This window comes from Muntiacus reevesi, chromosome 1 (assembly GCF_963930625.1).
Source record: "Muntiacus reevesi chromosome 1, mMunRee1.1, whole genome shotgun sequence".
NCBI classification, from domain to species: domain Eukaryota; kingdom Metazoa; phylum Chordata; class Mammalia; order Artiodactyla; family Cervidae; genus Muntiacus; species Muntiacus reevesi.
The window spans coordinates 190933480-190955737 of NC_089249.1; the positions used below are offsets into that span (position 1 = coordinate 190933480).

General features: G+C 57.5%; 3 protein-coding genes across 11 annotated transcripts in view; 2 read left to right on the plus strand and 1 right to left on the minus strand.

The window, feature by feature from the left end:
* Positions 1 to 1110: 1110 nt before the first annotated feature.
* TRMT1 (tRNA methyltransferase 1) lies at positions 1111 to 10143 on the plus strand. 2 transcript variants are annotated; one of them, XM_065917639.1, is made up of 17 exons: positions 1111 to 1198; positions 1513 to 1707; positions 1792 to 1847; positions 2272 to 2414; positions 2588 to 2775; positions 4496 to 4611; positions 4695 to 4807; positions 6694 to 6842; positions 7037 to 7123; positions 7215 to 7284; positions 7370 to 7504; positions 7587 to 7672; positions 8017 to 8125; positions 8210 to 8286; positions 9431 to 9550; positions 9641 to 9770; positions 9971 to 10143. In XM_065917639.1, exons 2-17 carry the CDS (start codon positions 1523 to 1525, stop codon positions 10118 to 10120), a joined length of 1914 nt encoding a protein of 637 aa, XP_065773711.1. In that variant the 5' UTR covers positions 1111 to 1198; positions 1513 to 1522; the 3' UTR covers positions 10121 to 10143. The 2 variants fall into 2 exon arrangements, with proteins under 2 accessions (XP_065773711.1, XP_065773710.1); XM_065917638.1 differs by having other exon boundaries at positions 1115 to 1198; positions 1423 to 1707.
* A 2047-nt stretch (positions 10144 to 12190) lies between these two features.
* Positions 12191 to 17867, plus strand: LYL1 (LYL1 basic helix-loop-helix family member). Of its 4 annotated transcripts, none has more exons than XM_065917645.1 (5): positions 12191 to 12810; positions 13415 to 13656; positions 13737 to 14092; positions 14175 to 14266; positions 15347 to 17867. In XM_065917645.1, the coding sequence occupies exons 2-5, from the start codon at positions 13480 to 13482 to the stop codon at positions 15763 to 15765; spliced, it is 1044 nt and encodes a 347-aa protein (XP_065773717.1). In that variant the 5' UTR covers positions 12191 to 12810; positions 13415 to 13479; the 3' UTR covers positions 15766 to 17867. The 4 variants fall into 4 exon arrangements, with proteins under 4 accessions (XP_065773717.1, XP_065773720.1, XP_065773718.1 ...); XM_065917648.1 differs by having other exon boundaries at positions 13495 to 13656; XM_065917646.1 differs by lacking the exon at positions 13415 to 13656.
* NFIX (nuclear factor I X) overlaps positions 16277 to 22258 on the minus strand; it is a 97418-nt gene continuing 91436 nt past the window's right edge. For all 5 annotated transcript variants that reach the window (XM_065917641.1, XM_065917642.1, XM_065917640.1 and 2 more), the window contains one exon: positions 16277 to 20519. The gene's annotated coding sequence lies outside the window, so the exon portion shown is untranslated. The remainder of the gene's footprint in view (positions 20520 to 22258) is intronic.

Consider the following 22258-nt stretch of genomic DNA (forward strand, 5'->3'; position numbering starts at 1 on the left):
GAGGCTAGGCCAGCCGAGCGCCGAGTGAGCCCTTCGTCCCTCCTCAATCTCCTCTCTCTAACCCTCGTAATCCCGGTCGCACCCTACGCTATGCTGGAGAGTTCGAGTCCCGATCTCGCCACTTTTTAGTCCCGCGACCTTAAGCAAGTGCTGTGTCTTTCGGAACTTTAGTTTCCTGGAATAAAACAAAGAATAATGCCTGCTGTTTATTGTGCCAGGCATTGTTTTATAGGTTCTTTATGGGATTATCTCGCTTAAACTTCACAGTAATATCTTTAGGTAGGAATTATTTTATCAACACACACACACTATAGAAAATAAGAAAAAGAGGCATAGAGAGGTGAAAAAACGTGCTCAAGATCACACAATAAGGAAGTGAAGACGGGTGCTAGATTCAAACTCAGACCCAGGAAACAACAGTAAAAATGTGTATGATGCTTATGCGATTCCATTCTAAGCATTTAACTCATTTAATTTTCATCACAACTCAATAACGAACGTTTAAAAGTTTTGCCCATTTTGCCAACAAGGAAATACAAGCAGAGGGAATTAAGAACAAGTAGCAAGGAGTACTGGAGCTGGAACCCAGACAGTACCGACCACTACCCTCTGTTTTCCTACACCAATTAGAACCTACTGAGGGCTTGCTGTGTGACAGCCTACTCTGCACATTTTCAAGGCATTCTGCCCTTTAATCTTTGCTCTGTCTTGGAAGTTAGGAGTCTTTTTTAATAGGTAAAGGTGAAGCCCAGAGAGTTTAAGTAACTTGTCAAGAGCATGTGGTACTACGGGGATTCAAACGCGGTAAATCTGATTTGAGCCTGAGTGATTCCTGCAGGGTGCGCTGAAATGATGTGTTTTACAGAACCCAGCACACAGGAGACGATCAATAGGTATTGGATTTCTCCGCTTACCGCCCCTCTTCTGAGCCTCACCTTCCTCATCCGTGAAATGGGGCTAGTGACGTGTCCCCCCCCCCAACCCCAAGGGAAGCCTCAGTGATTAAGGCCACCACACAACACTTTCAGCGCTTTCGCCATGCATTTTGATCCCAACCGTCCACTGTAGTCAACCATCACTGATTGACTGAATTTTGTCACATGATCTGCCCGCCCACTGAGCCAACATGGCGGCGCCCAGGTCCTGATCCGGGAAACGTGCACCGGGACTAGTTCGATTTTCCGTGTTTCGAGAGACGGTGAGAAGGGCCTGGGAGACGCGAGGAGGGATCCGGACCATGGGTGGACCCGCTCCAGAGCTTCCGACTTCTCAGGGACAATTCTCCAAAGATGGGGGGGTGGTGTCAGTTTACCGAGGTCCCGGGGTCTCTTTAGTCCCTACTTTACAATTGTGTAGGCCACCCGGCTCGGGAACGCATCTCTCTGATGCTTTGGCTATTCCCTCCTCTATCCTCCCAACCAGCATTGGCGGGCAGAGGCCCCCGCGGATGTCCCGTGCGAGGATCGTTCTGTGGCTAAGCCCGACTCTCCGCCCCGCCCTCAATCTCTGTAGAGCCCGGTTTATGGAGGGGCAGTCCCAAGGGCCGCCAGATGCAGCGGCCATGGAGAATGGCACCAAGCCGGACGGAGAAGAGAGCCCACCTGGGTTTCAGGAGACGACGATCACCGAGGGGGCCGCCAGGATCGTCTTTCCAAGCGCCAACGAAGTTTTCTACAACCCAGTGCAAGAGTTCAACCGGGACCTGACGTGAGCAGGGGTCCGGGGTAAGCTTGGCAGAGGGCAGTGGGTCTGAGGATAGAGGGGTATGAGCTGACTCCCCGTCTCCCGCAGATGCGCTGTGATTACGGAATTTGCTCGTATTCAGCTTGCGGCCAAAGGAATCCAGAGTGAGTGAAGGTCCAGGCTCCTAATGGGCAGGGGTATCACACAGAGCTCTCGGTGGCCCACCCCTTCTGTCCCTGACCTTCCAGAAAGGCTCCAGCCTTATAGCAGGTCCTGGGCTCAGCTCCTTAACCTGTCTCCAGGACCATTTTCTTCCCTGCATCTTCTGTATACTGAAAAGTTCGTGCATGCTCAGTCGTGTCCAACTCTTTGGACTCTCCAGGCTCCTCTGTCCATGGGATTTCCCAGGCAAAAATACTGGAATGGGTTGCCATTTCCTCCTCCAGGGGATCTTTCCCACCCAGGGACTGAACTTTCATCCCTTGCGTCTCCTGCATTGCATGTGGATTCTTTGCTGCTGAGCCACCTGGGAAGCACATACAGAGGGCGCTTTGATATCCCCTGACTTGTGCTTCTGGGTGGCTGCAGTCAAGGTGCCAGGTGAGAAGGATGTGCAAAAGGTGATCGTGGACTTGTCAGAGCCAAAAGAGGACAAACCTGAACTGAAAGAAGGTGCAAACCTGGCCTTAGAAGACCAACCTCGAACAGCCGCCGTGGGGGAGATCTGTGAGGTGGGGCCTGAACATAGGAGACAGCAACCCTGGAGTCTAGTGGGTGATGAAGGAAGGGAGGCTCCTGGAGGGGAAGGGCTAGAGGAGGTGGGCGGTGGGGGCTCCTTGGGGGGTGGGGGATCCAGCAGAGGATGGTGATGTGGATGTGAATGGGGCTCTGCTTACTCCAATAGGAAGGCCTGAGAGTGCTGGAAGGCCTAGCGGCCTCCGGCTTACGTTCCATACGCTTTGCTCGAGAGGTGCCTGGTCTCCGATCCGTGGTTGCCAATGACGCCTCTGCCCGAGCTGTGGATCTTATGCGCCGTAATGTGCAGCTCAACGAAGTGGCCCACCTAGTACAGCCCAGCCAGGCAGATGCCAGGTAGGTGCTGGGCATAGAGTGCTGGCCACTGGAACAAATTCACCTGGGGTCACATCCTGGCTGTGTCATATTCTTGCTCTGTGACCTTGAGAGAGTGGCTTTAGCCTCTCTGAGCCTGTTTCCTTGTCTGTAGAACAAGGACAGTAGTTTTATAGGGGTTGGTGTATTGATTATACTTGTATAGTTTGTGCTCACAGGTGGACATAAGTACCATTATGGACGCCATTTCAGACTTAACTTCCTGCACTTTAAAAAAATATTTATTTATCTTTATTTATTTGTTTGGCTGCCCTGGGTCTTAGTTGCGGCACCCAGGATTCTGCATCTTCATTGCAGCATGCAAACTCTTAGTTGCAGCATGTGGAATCTAGTCCCCTTATCAGGGATGGAAACCGGGCCCCCTGCATTTGTGAGCATGGAGTCTTAGTCACTGAACCACCAGTGAAGTCCCAACTTCTTGCACTTTTATTCAATCAAGTGAACCAGTGTATATCCAGTGCCCGTCACCATTCTTACTGTCAGGACTGGTCACCATTCTGTCAGGACTGGTCACCATTCTTACTGTCAGGACTGCATCGGTAAACAGTACAGACAAAACCCCTGACCTTTTGGAGTTGATAATGCAGGGATCAGCAAACTACAGCCTGCCAGGCCCACAGCCTGTTTTTTTTTTTGTTTGTTTGTTTTTCTTAATGGCCTGCTATCTTTTACATTTTTAAGGGTTTAGAAAAAGAAGAATATGTGATGGACCACATGTGGCTCACAAAGCCTAAAATATTTACTACCTGACCCTTTCTAGAAAATAAATGAATTAAAAATATTTGCTGGGGACTTCCCTGGCCGTCCAGTTGTTAAGACTCTGCTTCCACGGCAGGGGCTCAGATTTCATCTTTGGTTGGGGAACTGAGATCCCACATGCTTTTCTGACCATATTAGAATCTAACAGATGATGACAAATAAGTAAACTGTGTAGTGGTGAGAAGTGCTGGAGGCAGCGGGAAAATCCAGGGTATAAAGGATGGAGGAAGGAAGGGAGGGTTGCCATTACAAATAACTCGGTCAGTAGCATTTGCATTTTCTCACCTGCAGAGAAGAACAATAGTTTCAAATCTGTGGAAGATTGTTGAATTAATACATCTATAATGGGGTCAGTTATATATGTGCTATGGGCTTCCCAGGTGGCTCAGGGGTAAAAAATCTGCCTGCCAATGCAGGAGACTTGGGTGCGATCCCTGGGTTGGGAAGAGGAAATGGCAACCCAGTCCAGTATTCTTGCCTGGAGAATCCCACGGACAGAGGAGCCTGGTGGGCTACACTCCATAGGGTCACTAGGAGTCGGATACAACTGAGCATGCACACACACATATATGTGCTACATCAGTATTGACTAGTTTTTTGGTTTTTTTGGCCACACCAAAGGGCAGGTGGGATCTTAGTTCCCTGACCAGGGGTCAAGCCCGTGGCCCCTGCAGTGAAAGCATGGAGTCCAAACCACTGGACCCCCAGGGAAGTCTCAGTATTGGCTATTATTATTGCCATTGTTAGATGAATAGACAGATCCAAGGAGGAAAAGTTAATATAGTTAGCAAGTGGCTGAGCCAGGATCTGAACCTGGGCAGCTGGCCCCCGAGTCCAGGCCCAAGCCATCACATGGCGTGAGTCCGAGGCTGCGGAGGGGTCCCGGGGGCAGGGGGCTGAGGATCTGCCCCCTTGCTCCCAGAATGCTGATGTACCAGCACCAGAAGGCGTCGGAGCGGTTTGACGTCATCGACCTCGACCCTTACGGCAGCCCCGCCTCTTTCCTGGACGCCGCCGTGCAGGCTGTGAGTGAAGGAGGTGAGGCCAGCCTGCTGCGGGGGTCCGTACGGTGTAGGGCTTGGGGCGTTACTGAGTCTTCACTGCTGCGTCCCACCCCACAGGGATGCTGTGCATCACCTGCACAGACATGGCGGTCCTGGCGGGGAACAGCGGGGAGACCTGCTACAGCAAGTACGGGGCCATGGCCCTCAAGAGCCGGGCCTGCCACGAGATGGTGAGAGGCCTCCTGGCTCGCCTCCCCGCCCCCCAGACCTGCTCAGCTTCCTCCAGGCAGCCAGAGCCAGATCCATCCCCAGATGTTGACCACAAATGTGTTCTTTTTAAAATTTATTTATTCTTGGCTGTGTTGGGGATTCATTGCTGCACGGGCTTTTCTCTGGTTGCAGCAAGCGGGCGGCTACTCCCTAGTTGCGGTGCACCGGCTTCTGTTACTGCGGAGCATGGGCTCTAGAGCACCTGGGCTCAGTAGTTGTAGCTCCCAGGTTCTAGAGCACAGGCTCGCTAGTTGTGACGCACAGGTTTATTTGCTCTGAGGCATGTGGGATCTTCCTGAATCGGGGATGAAATCCATGTCTCTTGCCTTGGCAGTTGGATTCTTTACCACTGAGCCACCTGGGAATCCTGACAAGCATGTTACCTCTTTTATTATTATCATTTTTAAAAACTATTTTTATTTGTGTATTTAGCTGTCCCAGGTCCTAGCTGCTTAGCTAAGGCATGCGAACTCTTAGTTGCTGCATGTGGGATCTAGTTCCCCCACCAGGGATTGGACCCAGGCCCCCTGCACTGGGAACGTGGAGTCTTAGCCACTGGACCACCAGGGAAGTCCTGACACACGTTTTTTAACCAGCATAATTCCTGAGAGCATGGCTGCAAAATGGTCCTTTGGTTGGTGGGGGCCGGGGCAGGGGGAGTAGTTTTGCCTAGGATAAGAGTGGGTGATTACATTCTTCTTTCTTTTTTTTTTATATTTGTTTATTTATTTGGCTGCACTGGTCTTAGTTTCGGCATGCAGGATCTAGTTCCTTGACCAGGGATCGAACCTGGTTCCCCCTGCATTGGGAGTGTGAAGTCTTAGCCACTGGCCCACCAGGGAAGTTCCACATTATTCTTTCTAGTATTCTCTATTTCAACAACTGCTGTTTTTTTTTTTTCTGGCTGCGCCTTGTGGCTTGCAGGATCTTGTTTGCCCGACCAGGGATTGAAACTTGGGCCACAGCAGTGAAAGCCCTAAACGTTAGACTACTGGGGAACTCCAGTGGTCTAGTGTTCTTTTTTAAAGGCAGTTTTTCCAGTTTTGTGTTTGGCTCTGAGTTCAGGTCCTAGTTTTGCTGGTGGCTTTGGACAAGTGACTTCACCTTTTCTGGGCCTCCATTTTTGCATCTGTGAAATGGATGTGCTTTTGGCCCAGATCCCACGGAGTTGCTGTGGAGATTCAAGAAAGCAAGGCTGGCTATGTCAGGGGGCTGGAAAAGGAGGGCTCTTGTCCTTGGTCTTTAGGAGCCCCGCTGTCAGGTCAGCCTGGGAAGTGCTACCTCCTTGCTGCGTCAGAGCCTCACTGCAGCCTTGGGCCCCATCACCTAGCACGGGGCACACAGGCAATGTTAACTGGAAGCCATTTGGTTAACGGGTCTGTGCTTCCTTTCCTTGGGCTTCCCGGGTGACTCAGTGGTAAAGAATCCACCTGCCATACAGGAGCCACAGGAGACTCGGGTTTGATCCCTGGGTTGGGAAGATCCCCTGGAGAAAGGCATGGCAACCCACTCCGATATTCTTGCCTGGAGAACCCCATGGACAGAGGAGCCTGGTGGGCTAGTCCATAGGGTCACAAAGAGTCAAGAATGACTGAAGCAACTTAGCAGGCAGGCACGCTTTCTTTCCTTAATCGTTTAGTGTCCCCATTAGGGCCAGAAAGAGACAGACTGGTGTGATTTTGCAGATGGGGAAGCTGAGGCTCTCCCTTGCTAAGGGTCACTCAGCGCTGGGCCCAGAACTCTGCGAGCCGGTCCTGCCGGTGTCCCTGTGAGCCGCTGGTGTGGCTGTGTGCAGGGCAGGTGGTGGCAGGGGCAGGGCTGACGGCTGGCGCCCACCCCACCCCAGGCCCTGAGAATTGTCCTGCACAGCCTGGATCTCCGCGCCAACTGCTACCAGCGCTTTGTGGTGCCGCTGCTCAGCGTCAGCGCTGACTTCTACGTACGGGTTTTTGTGCGTGTCTTCACCGGCCAGGCCAAGGTCAAGGCCTCAGCCAGGTAGTCTGGGGCAAAGAGGGGTGATGGAAGGAAAGAGGCAAGAGGGTCTTTCCCAGGGTTGGGGGGGGGAGACATGGTCCTGCCTTGGGGAAATTGGGGGGGGGGGGCTCCCAAAGGGAACCCAGTCAGTCTGAGGGAGGAGCTGGGATGTGGTGACCATGCTAGGAACTGGCGGCTGCCCTTATCCCGGACAGCAAGCAGGCGATGGTGTTCCAGTGCGTGGGCTGCGGGGCCTTCCACCTGCAGCGCCTTGGCAAAGCATCTTTAGCCTCCGGTGGCCGGTGAGCAAGGGTGAGCTGGGGAGAAAGGGGAAGGGGACAACCCAGCCAAGGTTGCCACCCCCGCCTCCCAACCTTACCCCTCTTTGAGCAGGCTCAAGTTCTCTGCAGCCTGCGGTCCCCCCGTGGCCCCTGAGTGCGAGCACTGTGGGCAGCGACACCAGGTGGGGCGAGGCGGGCCGGGGGGAGCTATGAAGGCGGAGGGCCTGTCATTCTCGGTCCCTGCTCATCCGGCCCCTATGTTCTCAGCTCGGTGGCCCCATGTGGGCAGAGCCCCTCCACGACCTGGAATTCGTGGGCCGCGTCCTCGAGGCCGTGAGCGCCAACCCCAGCCGCTTCCACACCGCAGAGCGGATCCGAGGAGTGCTGAGTGTCATCACGGAGGTGGGGACCGGGGGCTGTGACCAGAAGGGGGCCAGCCATCCATCCTTGATGGGCCCCACCCCATCCCATGGCCCTGTTACAGGAGCTCCCGGACGTGCCTCTCTACTACACGCTGGACCAGCTGAGCAGCACCATCCACTGCAACACGCCCAGCCTCCTGCAGCTGCGGTGAGGCCCGGCCTGGGCTGGAGCCTGTGCCTGACCTGCTGGGTGCCCTTAGGCGAGTCGGGCCCCTCCTGGACCAGAGTCCCCTGGAAAGTAGAGATCAAACATAGTGCAGGCCTAGGGCGTCTCACACGCAAGGGTTTAGACCAGTTCTTAGAAGCCACAAGCCCTGGCCAGGGGGGATGTTAGGATCTTGCTGTTAGGATGGCTGGCATCAGGCAGGCAGTGTAGTCACTGGGAGATATACAGCCATGCGAGTCCCTTAAATTAGGCTCACACCCCCACACATGGGTCAGCACTGACTTCGGGGTCCAGCCCTCCACCTCACCATCCCTCCTGGTCCCCAGGTCGGCCCTTCTCCATGCTGGCTTCCGGGTCTCCCTCTCCCACGCCTGTAAGAATGCTGTGAAGACGGACGCCCCCTCCTCGGCCCTCTGGGACATCATGCGGTGCTGGGTGAGGCCCAGCCTGACCAGGTGGGATTGCGGAGGCAGGGGATGGTCACTGCCAGTGCCCTGACCTCTGACCTTTGCCTCCCAGGAGAAGGAGTGTCCAGTGAAACGGGAGCGCCTGTCAGAGAGCAGCCCAGCCTTCTGCATTCTCAGCGTGGAGCCCAGGTGCGGGCACGGTTCCGGCTGCCTACAGGCTCGGGGAGTAGACAACCCAGACACTTCCCCTCACAGACACATGCTCATTTTTCAAGTGAGATCTGGAGTTCATCCACTCTCTCCACCCACTTCTGTCCTCTCACTCTTCTGGCCCCTGTTCTGCTCATCTGGACCAATGCAGTCCCCGTCCCCCGGCCCCCCAGCTCCTGCCCCTCATGAGCTGTGTTCCCCGGACAGCAGCCAGAGGGCACCTGTGAGTGCAAGTCAGGTCCTGGCCCTCCTCTCTGCAGAACCCTCCGTGGCTCCCACCTGAGCCAGTGGGAACACAGTTCTGTCTGCAGGCGCTGTACTGTCTTCCTACCGCTTCCCTGCTCTCATTTGCCCCCCGACCCCCGCTCCTCCACACTGGCCTCCTCGTTCAGACTTGGCATGCACAGCCTCTGCACGGCTCTTCTGCCTGGAGTGCTGGCCTTAGGCCCCCCCACGGCTCTTCCCAGACTTCCTATGTCCCTGCCGCCCTGTTCTCACGGCACTCCTTCCCAGACTCCCTATTGCTCTACCCTGCTCTCTTTCCCCCAGAACCCTTATCTTATGTCCTCACATGATATAATTTACTAGTTTCTTTCTTTCTTTTTTATTTTTGGCTGTGTGGGACTTCATTTGCTGTGCACAGTGGGTGGGGGCTACTCCCTAGTTGCGGTGCTCGGGCTGCTTATTGTGGTGGCCTTTCCTGTTGCAGCTCTAGGCGCACAGGCTTCAGCAGCTGAAGCATGTGGGATCAGTAGTTGTAGCATACAGGCTTAGTTGCTTTACGGCATGTGGGATCTTCCCGGACCGGGGATTGAACCCAGGTCCCCTGCATTGGTAGGCAAATTCTTAACCGCTGGAGCACCAAGGAAGCCCAGTTGTCTGATTTCTGACTTGCCTCCTTGCTCGTCTGTCTTAGGCATTAGAATGTCAGCTTTACTGGCAGCAGATTTGAGGCCCACTGTAGGCACTCGATAAATGTTTATTAAATATATGATAGAAGCCCTACGCCTGCAGACAGTTTTCTCAAGGTGCATCGAGCTGCACCGAGGTGGGCAGACAGCCTAGGTGGTATGTGCCCAGCCGCCTGGCAGATGCCTTTGAGCCCCCACTCCCATTTCCCTAGGCTGCAGGCCAACTTCACCATCCGGGACGATGCCAACCCCAGCTCCCGCCAGCGAGGACTCAAGCGTTTCCAGGCCAACCCTGAGGCCAACTGGGGTCCCCGGCCCCGTGCTCGGCCAGGGTGAGCGAGTGTGGGGTGAGTGAAGGTGGGGCTTAGCTGGAGGGAGTGGGCACAAAGGCCGATGGAGCCTCCCATCGTCTCCCTACACAGAGGTAAGGCAGCAGGAGAATCTGTGGAAGAGAGACGTAGGCTGCTCCAAAATAAGCGAAAGGAGCCGGTGGAGGACCCAGCTGAGCGGGCTGCTTGGCTCAAGACATTTCCCTGCAAGAGGTTCAAGGAGGTGAGGTGCCCCCCACACCCCAACTGAAGCACCCATGGGTTCTCCTCCCAGCCACAGGACTGGGCTAATGGGCTGGCAGGGCTGGGGGAGCTGGGACCAGGCAAGTGGGTGGGAGTGAGCTCCCTATCCAGGGAAGGAACCCAGTGGAGGCTGCTGAGCTCCGGAACGGGGTTCATTCACACCCATTGTATTCCTACCAGGGCACCTGTCAACAGGGGGACCAGTGCCGCTACTCACATAGCGCCCCCTCACCCAAGGCCACTGCTGAAGCCGCCCCCACTGACTGTCCAGAGGCCCCCAGTCAGAACCCCGCTGAGCCTGGGGCTGCTACTGGTCCAGGCATAGAGTGAGCTAATAAAAACCTTTTCACTTCCCCCCGACTGCCATTTGTCTGAATGCGGAGGCTGCCGTGGTTTCTCTGTACATCTACCTAAGGGGCTCTGTTCATCTCTTTAGCTCCTTGTCTAAGGTCTGTTTCTCTGCCCATCTGTCTTATTGATTTTATTTAGTTTAACTATTTTATTTATTTATTTGGCTGCACTGGGTCTTAGTTGCGGCACATGGGGTCTTTGGTTGTGGCATGCAAGATCTAGTTCCTTGGCCAGGGGTCTCACACTGGGGGCCCCCTGCACTGGGAGCACAGAGCCTTAGCCACTGGACCACCAGGGAAGTCCCTCTGTCCATCTGCTTTAACCCCCTTGGTGAGCTCTGTGCATCTGGTATGTTGGTCCATCCCGATGCGGTGCTGTCAGTGTTTCTGACTGGAGTCTTCTGTCTGTGTTAGGGAGGTGGGCAGTTAACGGTTGCCTGCAAGGCGCTTTTGTTTGTTTAGTCCATAAGTCCGGTCCAATTCTTTTGCAACCCCTCAGACTGTAGCCCCCCAGGCTCCTCTGTCCATGGGATTCTCCGGGCAAGAATACTGGAGTGGGTTGCCATTTCCTTCTCCAGGGGGTCATCCTGACTCAGGGATGGAACTCGTGTCTCCTGCACTGCAGGTGGCTTCTGGACAGCTGAGCCAATGATTTGCTGGCGCCTGCGATTCCCAAGGTGGCCACGGGGCGGCAGCCGTGTGCTCACGCCCGCGGGGGGCCTTTACCCTCTTCTCCTTCTTCCCATCCTCTCAGCGTGGACGCGCCCCCAGTACTCAGACCTGGCCTCTAGGCACTGCGCCCGCATATGGGCTCGCGCCCCAGTGTCTCCTCCCCGCCGCCTGGTTTCTCTGGCCCAGCTGCCCCTGAGGGCCCCAGTGGCGGAAACCGGACCGGAACCAGGCGCCTCCTGCATCCGCTCCAGACCAGGTGCTTCCTGCCCTGCGGCCCCTTGGGTTTGCACACTGAGGCACCCGGCAGCCTGTGGCAACCCTTCCCCCGCCAGAGCCGGGGAGGGTGGCAGCATTAAGGAGAGGACTGGGGCAGAATCCCCACCCTGCCACGTGGTAGCTTTGGGACCATGCAGGCACCCCTTACTGGCATCATATCATCTGTTCAAAGAACCTAAACCTAATTCCAGAGCCCATCTAGTAGGCATCCCAGAGTTAACTCAAACATTCAGAATTGTACTCTGGCTTCCCTGGACAGTGGGATGGTTGTTTGTGGGGTTCTGAGTTTCACTTGATTCCTGAGTGTGAGCATGCTCAGTGACTCAGTCGAGTCTGACTCTTTGCCACTCCATGGACTTGCAGCCTGCCAGGCTCCTCTGTCCACGGGATTTCCCAGGCAAGAATACTGGAGTGGGTTGCTGTTTCCTTCTCCAGAGGATCTTCCTGACCAGGGATTGAACCTGTGTCTCCTGCACTGGCAGGGGCCTGCCTGGGCACTGCTGCCGTCACACAGGGCAAAGCATGACTGACCCAGGTGGGAGCCTGCCAGGGGTGGGAGCAGGGTCATCCCTGCTTCAGTTGTACCCAGCTCCACTGCCTGCCTGAGCTCCAGCAGGACCTTGAGCTTTATCACCATTCCAAGATACTGACCCAATGCCTCTTCATCACTGTCCATCCTGAAGTGGCCCACACTGTGGGAGAAAGGCCAGGGACGTCTGATCCAGGGCCATGTGATCCTGTGGGGTGAGGCCCCGGATGGTGGGGGCCTGGTGGGTGCACCTATTCGAAGGATCAGCCACTGGCACTGGCCGCACCTCCCCCAGCTGTGGTATTTTTCTCTCACCTTCCTGGACCTGGCATGGCGGTGTGGAGGGTGCACCAGGGGCCCAAGACACTGGCCCAGGCTGGACACCCAGGGCCAGGCTGTCAACACTGCCTTGCAGTCGGTGCCCCACTCCAGGGTGGGGTTGGCAGAAGAGCGAGAAGGCACTCTTGTAGAAAGAGGAACCGGGCAGGCTGAGGAGAAGGGGGCCCCTGGGTCACGAGGCCCCAGCAGGGCCGGAAAGGACTCTCCACCCCCATCAGCACGGGACAAGGGGTATTCAAAGCTGGAGGACAGACCCAAGTAACATAGGGACTGCTGCGTTTCCGCCTCAGTTTCCCCTCTGCATGCAACTGGGCACTTCACTCCCAAGGGTGTGTGCTGGAGCAGGGATCCTGCAGCGCCTGGGGGACAGAAGGTGAGGCCTTGAGGGTGACAGGCGGTCCTGCCTGCTCTGGCGGGAGGCGGGGCTGGGAGGCCCGCGCTCGGGGGATCCCCGCCCGCCGGGTTTCCTCCGGGGTCAGCCCGGCTCCTTATCAGGCGCGGCCAGGCAGCCAGGCCCTTATCTGCACTGGCCCAGCATCCTCCAGCCTCTGCGCCGGGGGTGAGAGGGAGGAAACCCAGCCGCCAGGGGCGGGGAGAGGGTGGGCGGCCTGGAGCTGCTCACTTTCCCTGGAGGGACCTGCCCTGTTGCTGCCGCTGCTTCTGCCGCGGTGGCCCTTGGGAGCCAAGAAAGAGGGGCGGCCCGACGCCACGGCCCGGACGGGGCGACCGGCTACCAGGGCCACAGAGCACAGAGGCTGCAGCAGGGGGCTGGTGTCTTGCCTGAACCTGGAACCGCATCCTAGCCCTGGAGGACAGAGTCAGGGCCATCTGCAGGCAGCCACAGCAGTGCTGGGGTAAGAGTGGAGTGGGCCCGAAAAGGGGGGATCCCAGACCCACATGCATTCATTCATCTGGTGGGCCCACCAAGTAAGAGGCCAAGCAGCTTCCCCAGGATCTAGCTAGGGAAGACAGGGCAGAGGGGCTAGCAATCCCTGATGTTGCTGGGACACGCCAGGCCGTGAGGCCAGGAGTGAGCAGGGATGTGGAAGCAGGGTGCAAAGGGGTGGTTACTGATTGTGGGTAGCGTGGGTGGGAGGATGCCAGAGCCAGAGAGAGGACTTGTGCATGACCGTGTACCGGGGAGTAGGGTCAGCATCCGGAGTCCTAGTGTCAGCAGTGGACTCATGGGGTGTGTAAGGGGGCGATTTTGGGGGAGGGGGTCACTGAAGTGATTATGGAGGACTTTCAGGGTCTGACATGGAGACAATGAGAAGAGTCTCAGGGTTATAGCTGAGGGCCCCATGGTCAGCCTGGGGGCAGTGGTAAGTGAAGGTCAGTCAGCCATGGAGAGTTTGCAAGGTCCACGGTGTCAATGAAGGGTCTTGGATCTGAGGGTTACGGCAGCATCCTGTGGTGAAAGGGCCTGTCATGGGTTCCCTGCCTTGCCCCTCCCTCCAGGCTCCAGGCCAGAGGGGGTTCTGGAAGAAGGGAAGTTGGCTCAAGGGCTCCACAACTAAGGCCTCATGGGTCACCGACAGCTCAGAAGCATCACTGCTGAGCTCACTGCTGCCCTGCACCTGAGTGGGCACCCCCTGTCCTTGTGCCGGACCCCCTCCTGTGTCCTGGGAGTTTCTGGGCCCAATTCCCATCTGCCTTTGCCCGTTGGACTGCCATCCACCCCCACCCCAGTCTCCCTCCAGGTGAGGGCTTGCTCTGTTGGGCTAAGGGTTGGGGGTGGCATCTGCCTCCTCCCGCCCCACTGGCTTCATTCCTCCCACAGGTGAGCACCCCCTCGGGGTCCATGTGCCCGCCCGAGGCCCAGGCGGAGGTGGGCCCCACCATGACCGAGAAGGCCAAGATGGTGTGTGCTCCCAGTCTGGTGCCTGCCCCGCCCCCAAAGCCTGCCTCGCCTGGGCCCCCAAAGGTGGAGGAGGTGGGCCACGGAGGCTCCTCCTCACCGCCCAGGCTGCCCCCTGGCGTGCCAGTGATCAGCCTGGGCCACACCAGGCCCCCAGGGGCAGCCATGGCCACCACAGAACTCAGCACCCTCCGTCCCCCACTGCTGCAACTCTCTACCCTGGGAACCGCCCCACCCACCCTGGCTCTGCATTACCACCCTCACCCATTCCTCAACAGGTCAGTGGGGGACTGGGGCCTGGGGGGAACCCAGGGGCAGGTCCTTACCCACAAGGCATTAGTGACCCACGACCCCTTACAGCCTCTACATTGGGCCAGCAGGACCTTTCAGCATCTTCCCTAGCAGCCGGCTAAAGCGGAGACCAAGCCACTGTGAGCTGGAGCTGGCTGAGGGTGAGTATGGGTTTATGTCCGCCCAACCATCTCTCCTGGGGCCCACGTCTGCCCTACAACCTTCCACTGGGAAAAGTGATGCCACTGCACACAGACACACATGGGGGCTCAGTACTCAGGTTACACTCATGTAGCAAAATCACAGACCCACGGCCAGTTCTTCACAGCCCCCATCACCCAACAAGCCACAACAATTCATGGCAAAACAGCATAGCATGGGGGCTCCGCTCACATGCACAGCCACACAGGAAACAGCCACAGGGCAAGATCCACTCCAAGAGACAGCCACACAAGACAGCCACAGGACCACAACCACACAGGAGGCAGACACACAACCACAGCCCCTGAGGTCCATGGCCACACAGGAATTAGACACACAACCACAACCACATGGCAGTGAGCACAACCACAGCCATGTGGATACACAGGAGGTCACACGGCCACCAGAGAAAGAATAGGACCAGTCACGATGCAAGAAACTCTTAGACTCAGGAGCACATCCAGCCACACAGCGGGACCACACAGAATGAGAATCACAAGGACAGCTCCCCAGCCATGTTCCCTAGGGAACCGAAGCCACTGACATAAAGGAGTGGACAGAAATACAGGAGGCTTCGGTTATCTGCAACTTGGGCCTGTGATAGGCCCTGTCTAGGCAGCTTGGGGGCTTCCCTCCTAGCTCAGTGGGTAAAGAATCTGCCTGCAATGCAGGAAACCCGGGTTTGATCCCTCTGTCGGGAAGATCCCCTGGAGAAGGAAACGGCGATCCACTCCAGTATTCTTGCCTGGAGAATCCTATGGACAGAGGAGCCTGGAGGGCTACAGTCAGTGGGGTCGCAAAAGTCGGACACGACTGAGCGACTAAACCACCACCACCAGGAAGCTTGGGGGTGGGGGGTGCGGGGGTTGCTAACTGAGCTACACGTGGATCCTACACGTGAATCCCTTGGATGGAGAAAATCTCAGTCCACTGCCAGTGTTGAAGTCCCCCAAGAGGGTGTTGGGAGCCTCAAGTAAGGGTAGGTGGGGTTGCCTGCCTCTCTTGGGCCATGGCGCCAATCCTGCCACTCCTGTCCTCAGGGCATCAGCCCCAGAAGGTGGCCCGGCGTGTGTTCACCAACAGTCGGGAGCGCTGGCGGCAGCAGAACGTGAACGGCGCTTTCGCTGAGCTCAGGAAGCTGCTGCCAACGCACCCGCCCGACCGGAAGCTGAGCAAGAACGAGGTGCTCCGCCTGGCCATGAAATACATTGGCTTCCTGGTGCGGCTGCTGCGTGACCAGGCAGCGGCTCTGGCCGCAGGCTCCACCCCTCCAGGGCCCCGCAAGCGGCCGGGGCACCGAGGCCTGGACGACAGCGGTGCCCGTCGCGGGCCGTGTCGCAGGGCCGAAGTAGTGGCGCGCCCCCAGCCCGCGCCTTCCAGCGGCCCCGACAGCAGCCGCGGCGGGGCGGGCCGACCCATCAAGACAGAACAAGCGGCTGTGAGCCCAGAGGTGCGATGACCTCCACGGTGTCGCCTCCGAGCCGAAGGGCACTGGGAAGTCAGCTCAGGGCCATCTAGGAAGGGGCGGACGACGCGCTCGCAGGGCCTGATCTGGACCGAACTCCCCTGAAGAAGGACCAGTGAGGAGTCCCCTACAGGGGAAAGGGCCCCCGCCGTCCCAGGGGCTTGAAGACCCTTTTATCGCCCACGGCCCGCTGAAAGTGGCCTTGTCCGCGTACCCCTTCCGCGGGGTGAGGTCCGGGAACCAACACATCAGAGCGGCCATTGGACCCAAAGGGAGCCTAATTTTTCCGAGCTGGGGTCACCGAGGGAGTTGAGAAGGGGCCTGAGAATACGCTGCCTTCTCACTGGCGCCCCCTCCCGGAGACTGAGAGGTCCGCACTCCTCGACGGTGGCGGTGGCCGGCCTGGCTCGAGGCTGTGAGGCGCGGAATCCACGCGGCGACCCCATCCCACCGACACCGAACCCGTCCCGCACGATTGCGTTAGCGAAGGCTCGGGCGCTCTTGCTTTTGTTTTTCTTTATTTCTTTATTTCACATACACATTAGCCATTCAATGGAGAAGCCGGAGAGAGTCAGGCAAAGATGGTATAACAGAAGCGCAGTGACGGGGGCGGGGTGGGGTGGGGTGGGGTGGGGCGGAGAGGGAACGTACGGGCTGGCTGCCTACTTGCATTCCGCTAGGACACTGAAAACCCAGAAAACAAAACAGACAGTAAACTACCCTTGTTTCTTATGTATCTCAGTGCAGAGACGGGGGTGGAGGGCAGAGAGAGGGGGAGACCAGGCTGAAGGAAGAGGAGCGGAGGGACGGGGACGCTAAGGGGGAAGCACACCAAATCCATTAGTACTATATATAGAGATACTCGTATATACTGCGTTTCTTAGCCTAAGAAGAAACTTGTTTGACGGGACGGGCGGCCTTTGCGGTCCGCGATGCTGGTGCTGGTCGGGCGCACGGATCTCCCGGGCCGAAGCGGGGCTGGCCCAGGCTGGCTGGCGGGGGGGACGGGGGGCGCCCCAAGGGTGGGTGGGGGGAGCAGAGGCGGGGCTGGGGTGCCCCTCGGGCTCTCGATTGGGGGACGAAAATTCTCGTGACTTTATTGCTCCTTTATTTTTCTCTCGTGTGTGGGGGAGGGTCCGTTCAGCACGGTCGGGGTGGGGAGGTGGTGGGTCGTCTGAGCCACCCGGCCCCTCTGGGACCCAGAGCGCGGCGTCCGCTCCGCCAGCACGGGGGTGAGAACAAGGCACTAGGTCGGCCGGCCAGCGCGGGGGCGGGTGTGTAAGGCAGTCGACGGGGGGTGGTTGCAGGGTGGGTAGGATGGGGCTGTGTGCGGGGCCGTGTGCGTGCGTGCGTGCGTGCGCGGGCCTGGGCGAATCGACCTGTCAGCTTGGCTGGTCCTATCCTGGAGCGTCGAGCCTTCCCCGTGCTCCCCGGAGGGTGACGGTGGTAGGGGGCGGGGGTGGAAGGAGTGATGTCGAGTCGCGGGCGCCGGGGAAGGGGTAGGGTGGGGTGGGGAAGAAACTACCAACTTGCCGAGCGCGCTCCTGATAATGCTGGTGAGGGTCAAGTTGGCGTCTGGCTCAAAAAGGACGCTTTGGGGACCTCTGAGGGAGGGAGGGGACCTTTGTTCGTTGGCATTGACCTCTGCGGGGGAGGGGCTGGGGACCCGCCGCTGCGCCCCCGGGCCCGGACCGTGGATCGGGCGAGGAGGGGGCGCTGGGCCCCAGGGAAGGGACGCCCGGGGAGACCCGCGGCCAGAGCAGCCCGCCGCCGGGCGCACGCCGCTGTCCCGTTCCGTTAAACTCAACAAAGAAGGGATATGCGTGTTCCTAACAAGTGCAGGATATTTAATTGATTCATAAACTTATGTATAATAGTTTGTGGGTTTTTTAAAACGTACTTTATAATGTAAGAAGCACCAGGGTTTTTATGTTGAATTATCTTTAAAATAATTTTCTCTCGTCCTTTTCCTTTTTGATCTTGTGTTGATTTTTAATGTCGAGGTTTTTTTTTAATTCTAAAATGAACGTTTCCTTCAGCCCTCCCACCGAAACCGAGAACGAACGACGAAGCAAATAAAAACCCTAGATCATCCTCGTCAACGCAGGAAAGCGACTTAAAAAAAAAAAAAAAAAACACCTGAAAACGAACAAAAAAAAAGAAAAAAGGAAAAAACACTCAGCTTTCGTTATCCCCGCGCAGGGCGGGGCAGGCCCGGTTCTTTTAGCGTCCCCAGAGCCGCGAGGACATTACAACAAAAATAGAATTTTTTTTCTTAATCTCTTAACATACAAAGATAGGAAAACTCTCTGATGCATTGCACTTGGTTCAATGAAAAAAAAAAAAGTTCATTTCCCCCATATATATTTTTGTGGGTTTTTTTTTTCTCTTCTAACACGTCCCCACATCTCCTGTCGCCCTCGTCTGCCCCTCACAACGACACTTAGGAAAGGAGCGGCCCCCTACCCCCGTGCCCACCCGGGCAGTCCTATAGGGCGCGCTCCCGCCCCGGCCCAGCTGGCCTGCAGCTTCCGACCTCGCCTGGGCGGGCGCCCCGCAGACCCCCTGCCCCCGAGAGCCCACCGCGCCCGCCGCCCCGATTGTCTTCGAGGGAAGGGGCGCGTGCGGCCGGGCAGGGGGACGGGGTCCCTTCTGCTCCCCTCTCAGCTCTGACCCTGTTTAGCCAACCAAACTGAAAAATCATTGCACTTTGACCGCGCGTCACGCCCGGCCCACCCGGCCCCCCACCACCCCCCGCCCTACTCCCCACGACCCCCAGGCTCCCGCGGGTTCCCCCGTCCCCTGCTTCTCAGACCCGGTCCTCCCCGAGGGCTGCACGCGGATGGGGGAGGGGCTTCGCTCGACTTCCAACAAAAGCCACCCCTGGGGCCAGCCACCTCCTTGATTCCAGCGCGGGAGGAGGCGGCCGCTGGCTGGCCCCTTTGGCCCCAGGTGAGGGCCCTCCGCTCCTCCCCAGCCTCCTCCCTCCCCTCCTTCCCTCCCTTCGCTTGGGGGCCACAGCCTCACCAACTAGATTCACAATAAATAAAGCCCCAAACCCACCCCTATGTGGTGCAATGTTGGGTTGCTTGACTTTCAGAGGATCCTGACCTGTGCTTTGTGTTTTCAGACAGTTAAGGAGAGAGAAAGAGAGGCACAAGGACTCCAGAAACGGGCGCAGGAGGGAGAGGCGGGGAGGAGGGAGTAAGGCACAGAAAGACAAGCCAGCGGGGCCAAGTCACACCCTGGAGGGGGGCTGGGCGTGCTCTTGCTCCCATCCCTCCCAGGGGGGGGCTTCTGAAGACCCTCAGGACATGCCCCCAACCATCCCTTGGTGGAGAAGGGGGCTGCGGTGGGGAGGAGGAGGGGAAGAGCTCCTTCTTGCGGTGTGTTATCAAATTGTTCCCAAGTTGCTCAAATGGAGGGGTTACCAATTGCAACAGCAAAGACCGAAACAATGAATGCCCCACCCCTAAATAAAGAGTAAAGACATTACAGCTGAAATCCAGAGAGAAGTGGCCATGGGGGTGGTGTGGCGAGGGAAGGGGGGGTAGGGCAGAGAAAGCTCCAAAACACTTTTTGAAAAAGGACGACACCCAACACCCTTCAAAGGAACTGAAAGTCGGCGAGCAGGACGCCTACCTAGCGCAGGTGGAGGTTTAGCTGACGGCAGCGGCGGCGGCTGCCTCACTCTCGCTCGACTCCGGGGTCCCCTTTCTGCTCCACTCTCCGGCCCCGCCGCGGCAGGGCTGTCTGCGGGAGGGGCAGGGGCGGGGACCGGTGGGCAGAGCGCGGGCACCTGCATGCGGGGCCGGGGTGTGGGCGCCACCGGGTGCCCAGCTCCCCTCACTCGCGGCCGGTCCGGACGACGACCCTCCTGGCCTGCCTCGGGAGGGAGAGGAGAGGGCACCTGTCCCGGGCTGGGAGGGGCCGTCTGGAAGAGCATTCCGATTTTTTTCCTATAGACTGTACAGAAGGGTTTGGGACCTGGGGAACTGGCCCTGCAGCTCGGGGTGGGGTGGCAGAATACCCTCCTTTCTAGAAGCATGAAACTGGCTCCAGAAGATGCCCCCTTCCGAGCCAGGGTGGGGGAGGGGGTGGACTTCTAGCCCAAGGGAGGGGCGGTGGGATCTCAAGGCTACCCTGCCTCACCCAGTCCAGGCGAAGAAGCCGGAGGCGAAGTCGGGGGAGGGAGGGAGCGGGTGGAGTCTGCAGGGGAGAGCCCTCGGGGTCTGCACCCCATCATCTTTACAAGCTGGTCCTCTGAGCTCCCGAGTGAAGCTCCGGCTGGAGTCAAGGATGGGGTTCCCCTGGGAAGGGTGAGGGTAGGGGACAGGCCCCTTCAGAATTGTGCTGGTTGCTTTGTTTGGGGATTTTGCTCCTTCCCCAGAAGGCCGGGACGGGATGTGGGGGGAGGAAGGCAGTTCTGCATCCTTTCTTTCTGTCCTCTACTTGACAGAGTCCGTTTTGCATGTTTCTTTCTGCTTGGCTGCTGGCGCACAGCTCCACCGAGACCTCTTCCGAGGCTCTCTGAGAACTGAGCTGCTTCTGGGGGCCTGCAGGGGTCCCCGGGCTGGAGGAGAGAAGGGCTGAGTGGCTGACGACGTCTAATTTTTGCTTTTCGGTGGGGCTGGGCTGGGCTGGGGGACTTTTTTTTCCACGTCTCAAAATTTCTTCTCCCCCCGTTTGAGGAACCTCTTCTTTTCATTTTGTCATTTCTTTTGTTGTTCTTATCAGAGGAACCAGGACTGAAATAGGACAAACAAGAAAAGAGGTGATATTGAGATGAGCAGGGGTCACTGCCTTCTTGCCCTTACCTGGTCCTGGGACTCTAGGTTGGTGCCTGAAGCCCCAGGGGGGTTCCAGCTCCAGCCGAGTCAAGGACACCAACACCTCCCACAAGGGTCCCTCCTATGGGAATCCTATTCCCCCAAGAGACCTGCCTCCAGTGCTGGAGTCCAGCTGGCCTTCCCGTGGGCACAGTGCCCAGCGGGTGGGACCCCCATGGCTGGCGCTGGCACGGGCACAGACCTGGGATCTGGCCATGTTTCCAATTGTTAGGTTTTTGTGTGGGTCCTGGAGCAGGGGAGGAGGATGCCAGGCTGCAGCTTTTGTCCCCAGAGGAGTTTGGGGAGTGGGGTGGGGGAAACCCAGCTTCTTGCTGAGTTTTCTTTCTGTCTCTTTGGATTAAAAGCAGAAATTCCCATCTGTATACCTCAGCTAAGGTCCCACAGGCTGAAAGGCTGGGGAGGGCTGGGTACCACATGACTTTTGTCCCTCACAGTACTAGGCCCAGGGGAAGGGGTCAGTTGCCCAGTGGGCACCACGCCCTGGGGAACAACCTGAGGCTCCTCCAGTGGGCAGCAGCTTCCCTCAGAATGCCAGCAGGGGGCGCCGCCTTTCCATAAATGCAGCCAGGGTGGGCCGCTGGGACGGGGCTGCCTGGCAGTGCCCTGCACAAAAGGCTCTGGCCCCACCTCAGAGCCAGAGGGATGGGGCGGTGGGGGGCTCCTCTATGGTCTACAGTGCCTGATGGTACCCTTGGGGCAAAATTGAAGGAGTCCTTGAAAATGCACCCTGGGGTCTCTCCCAGGCGCGGCGTCACAGACTCAGGCCAGCAGAGGCCAAGCACAGCTAACTGCAGAGCATGCACAGGAGCAGATGCATTTCATCCCCACTCCAGCCCTGCACAGAAGCCGGTGGAAGGGAAGGTGGCTGCCCTGCTGAAGGCCACCCAGCCCACACGGCCGGGCAGGTACTCAATGCAGGGGGCAGCTTCGAGTCCATGCTCCTCACTGCTACGTGTGGCGCGTTCCCAGGGAGGCGGGGTCCATGGTGGCCAGGACACCCGCAGCTTGCCAAGGCTGCAGCCGAGGCTGCCTCACCGGGGTAAGGGCCTAGGGTGGCTAGGTCCGCCAAAGTTTCAAAAGAAGCGGAAAGTCCAGACGATTTCATGTGAAACTTTCCATTATTTAAAAGACGTGTTTCAGTCACACAGATTATGGCCTCCTGGTCAGGCTTTGGTTTGGAACTGCAGGCCATCGTCCACTGTGAGATGGAGACTTCGAGTTTTTAGAGTTAGAAAGGGCCTTGATTCTATGGGCGAATGGATGTTTACTAGACATGTTCTGGTAGTCATTTCCTGATGTATGTGAGTCAAATTGTTATGCTGTACACCTTAAATTTATACAAGACTATCTGTCAATTATATCTCAGTAAAACTGGAAAAAAGAAGAAAGGGTGGGCCTCGGCAATCATCTAGAACTTTCTGGGATGATGGAAATATTCTCTACTTGTGTTGTCCAATGAGGTAGCCACTAGCAACACATGGCTTCGGAGCACTTGAAATGCGTCTGGTGTGCCCGAGGGTCTAAATTTTTCTCTAATTATTTAAACAGCCATATGTGGCCAGTGGCCACCACACTAGACAGTGCAGATGGGGAGCACTTGGCAACGTGGGGGTTTGTGGTTGCCACGGTGACTGGGG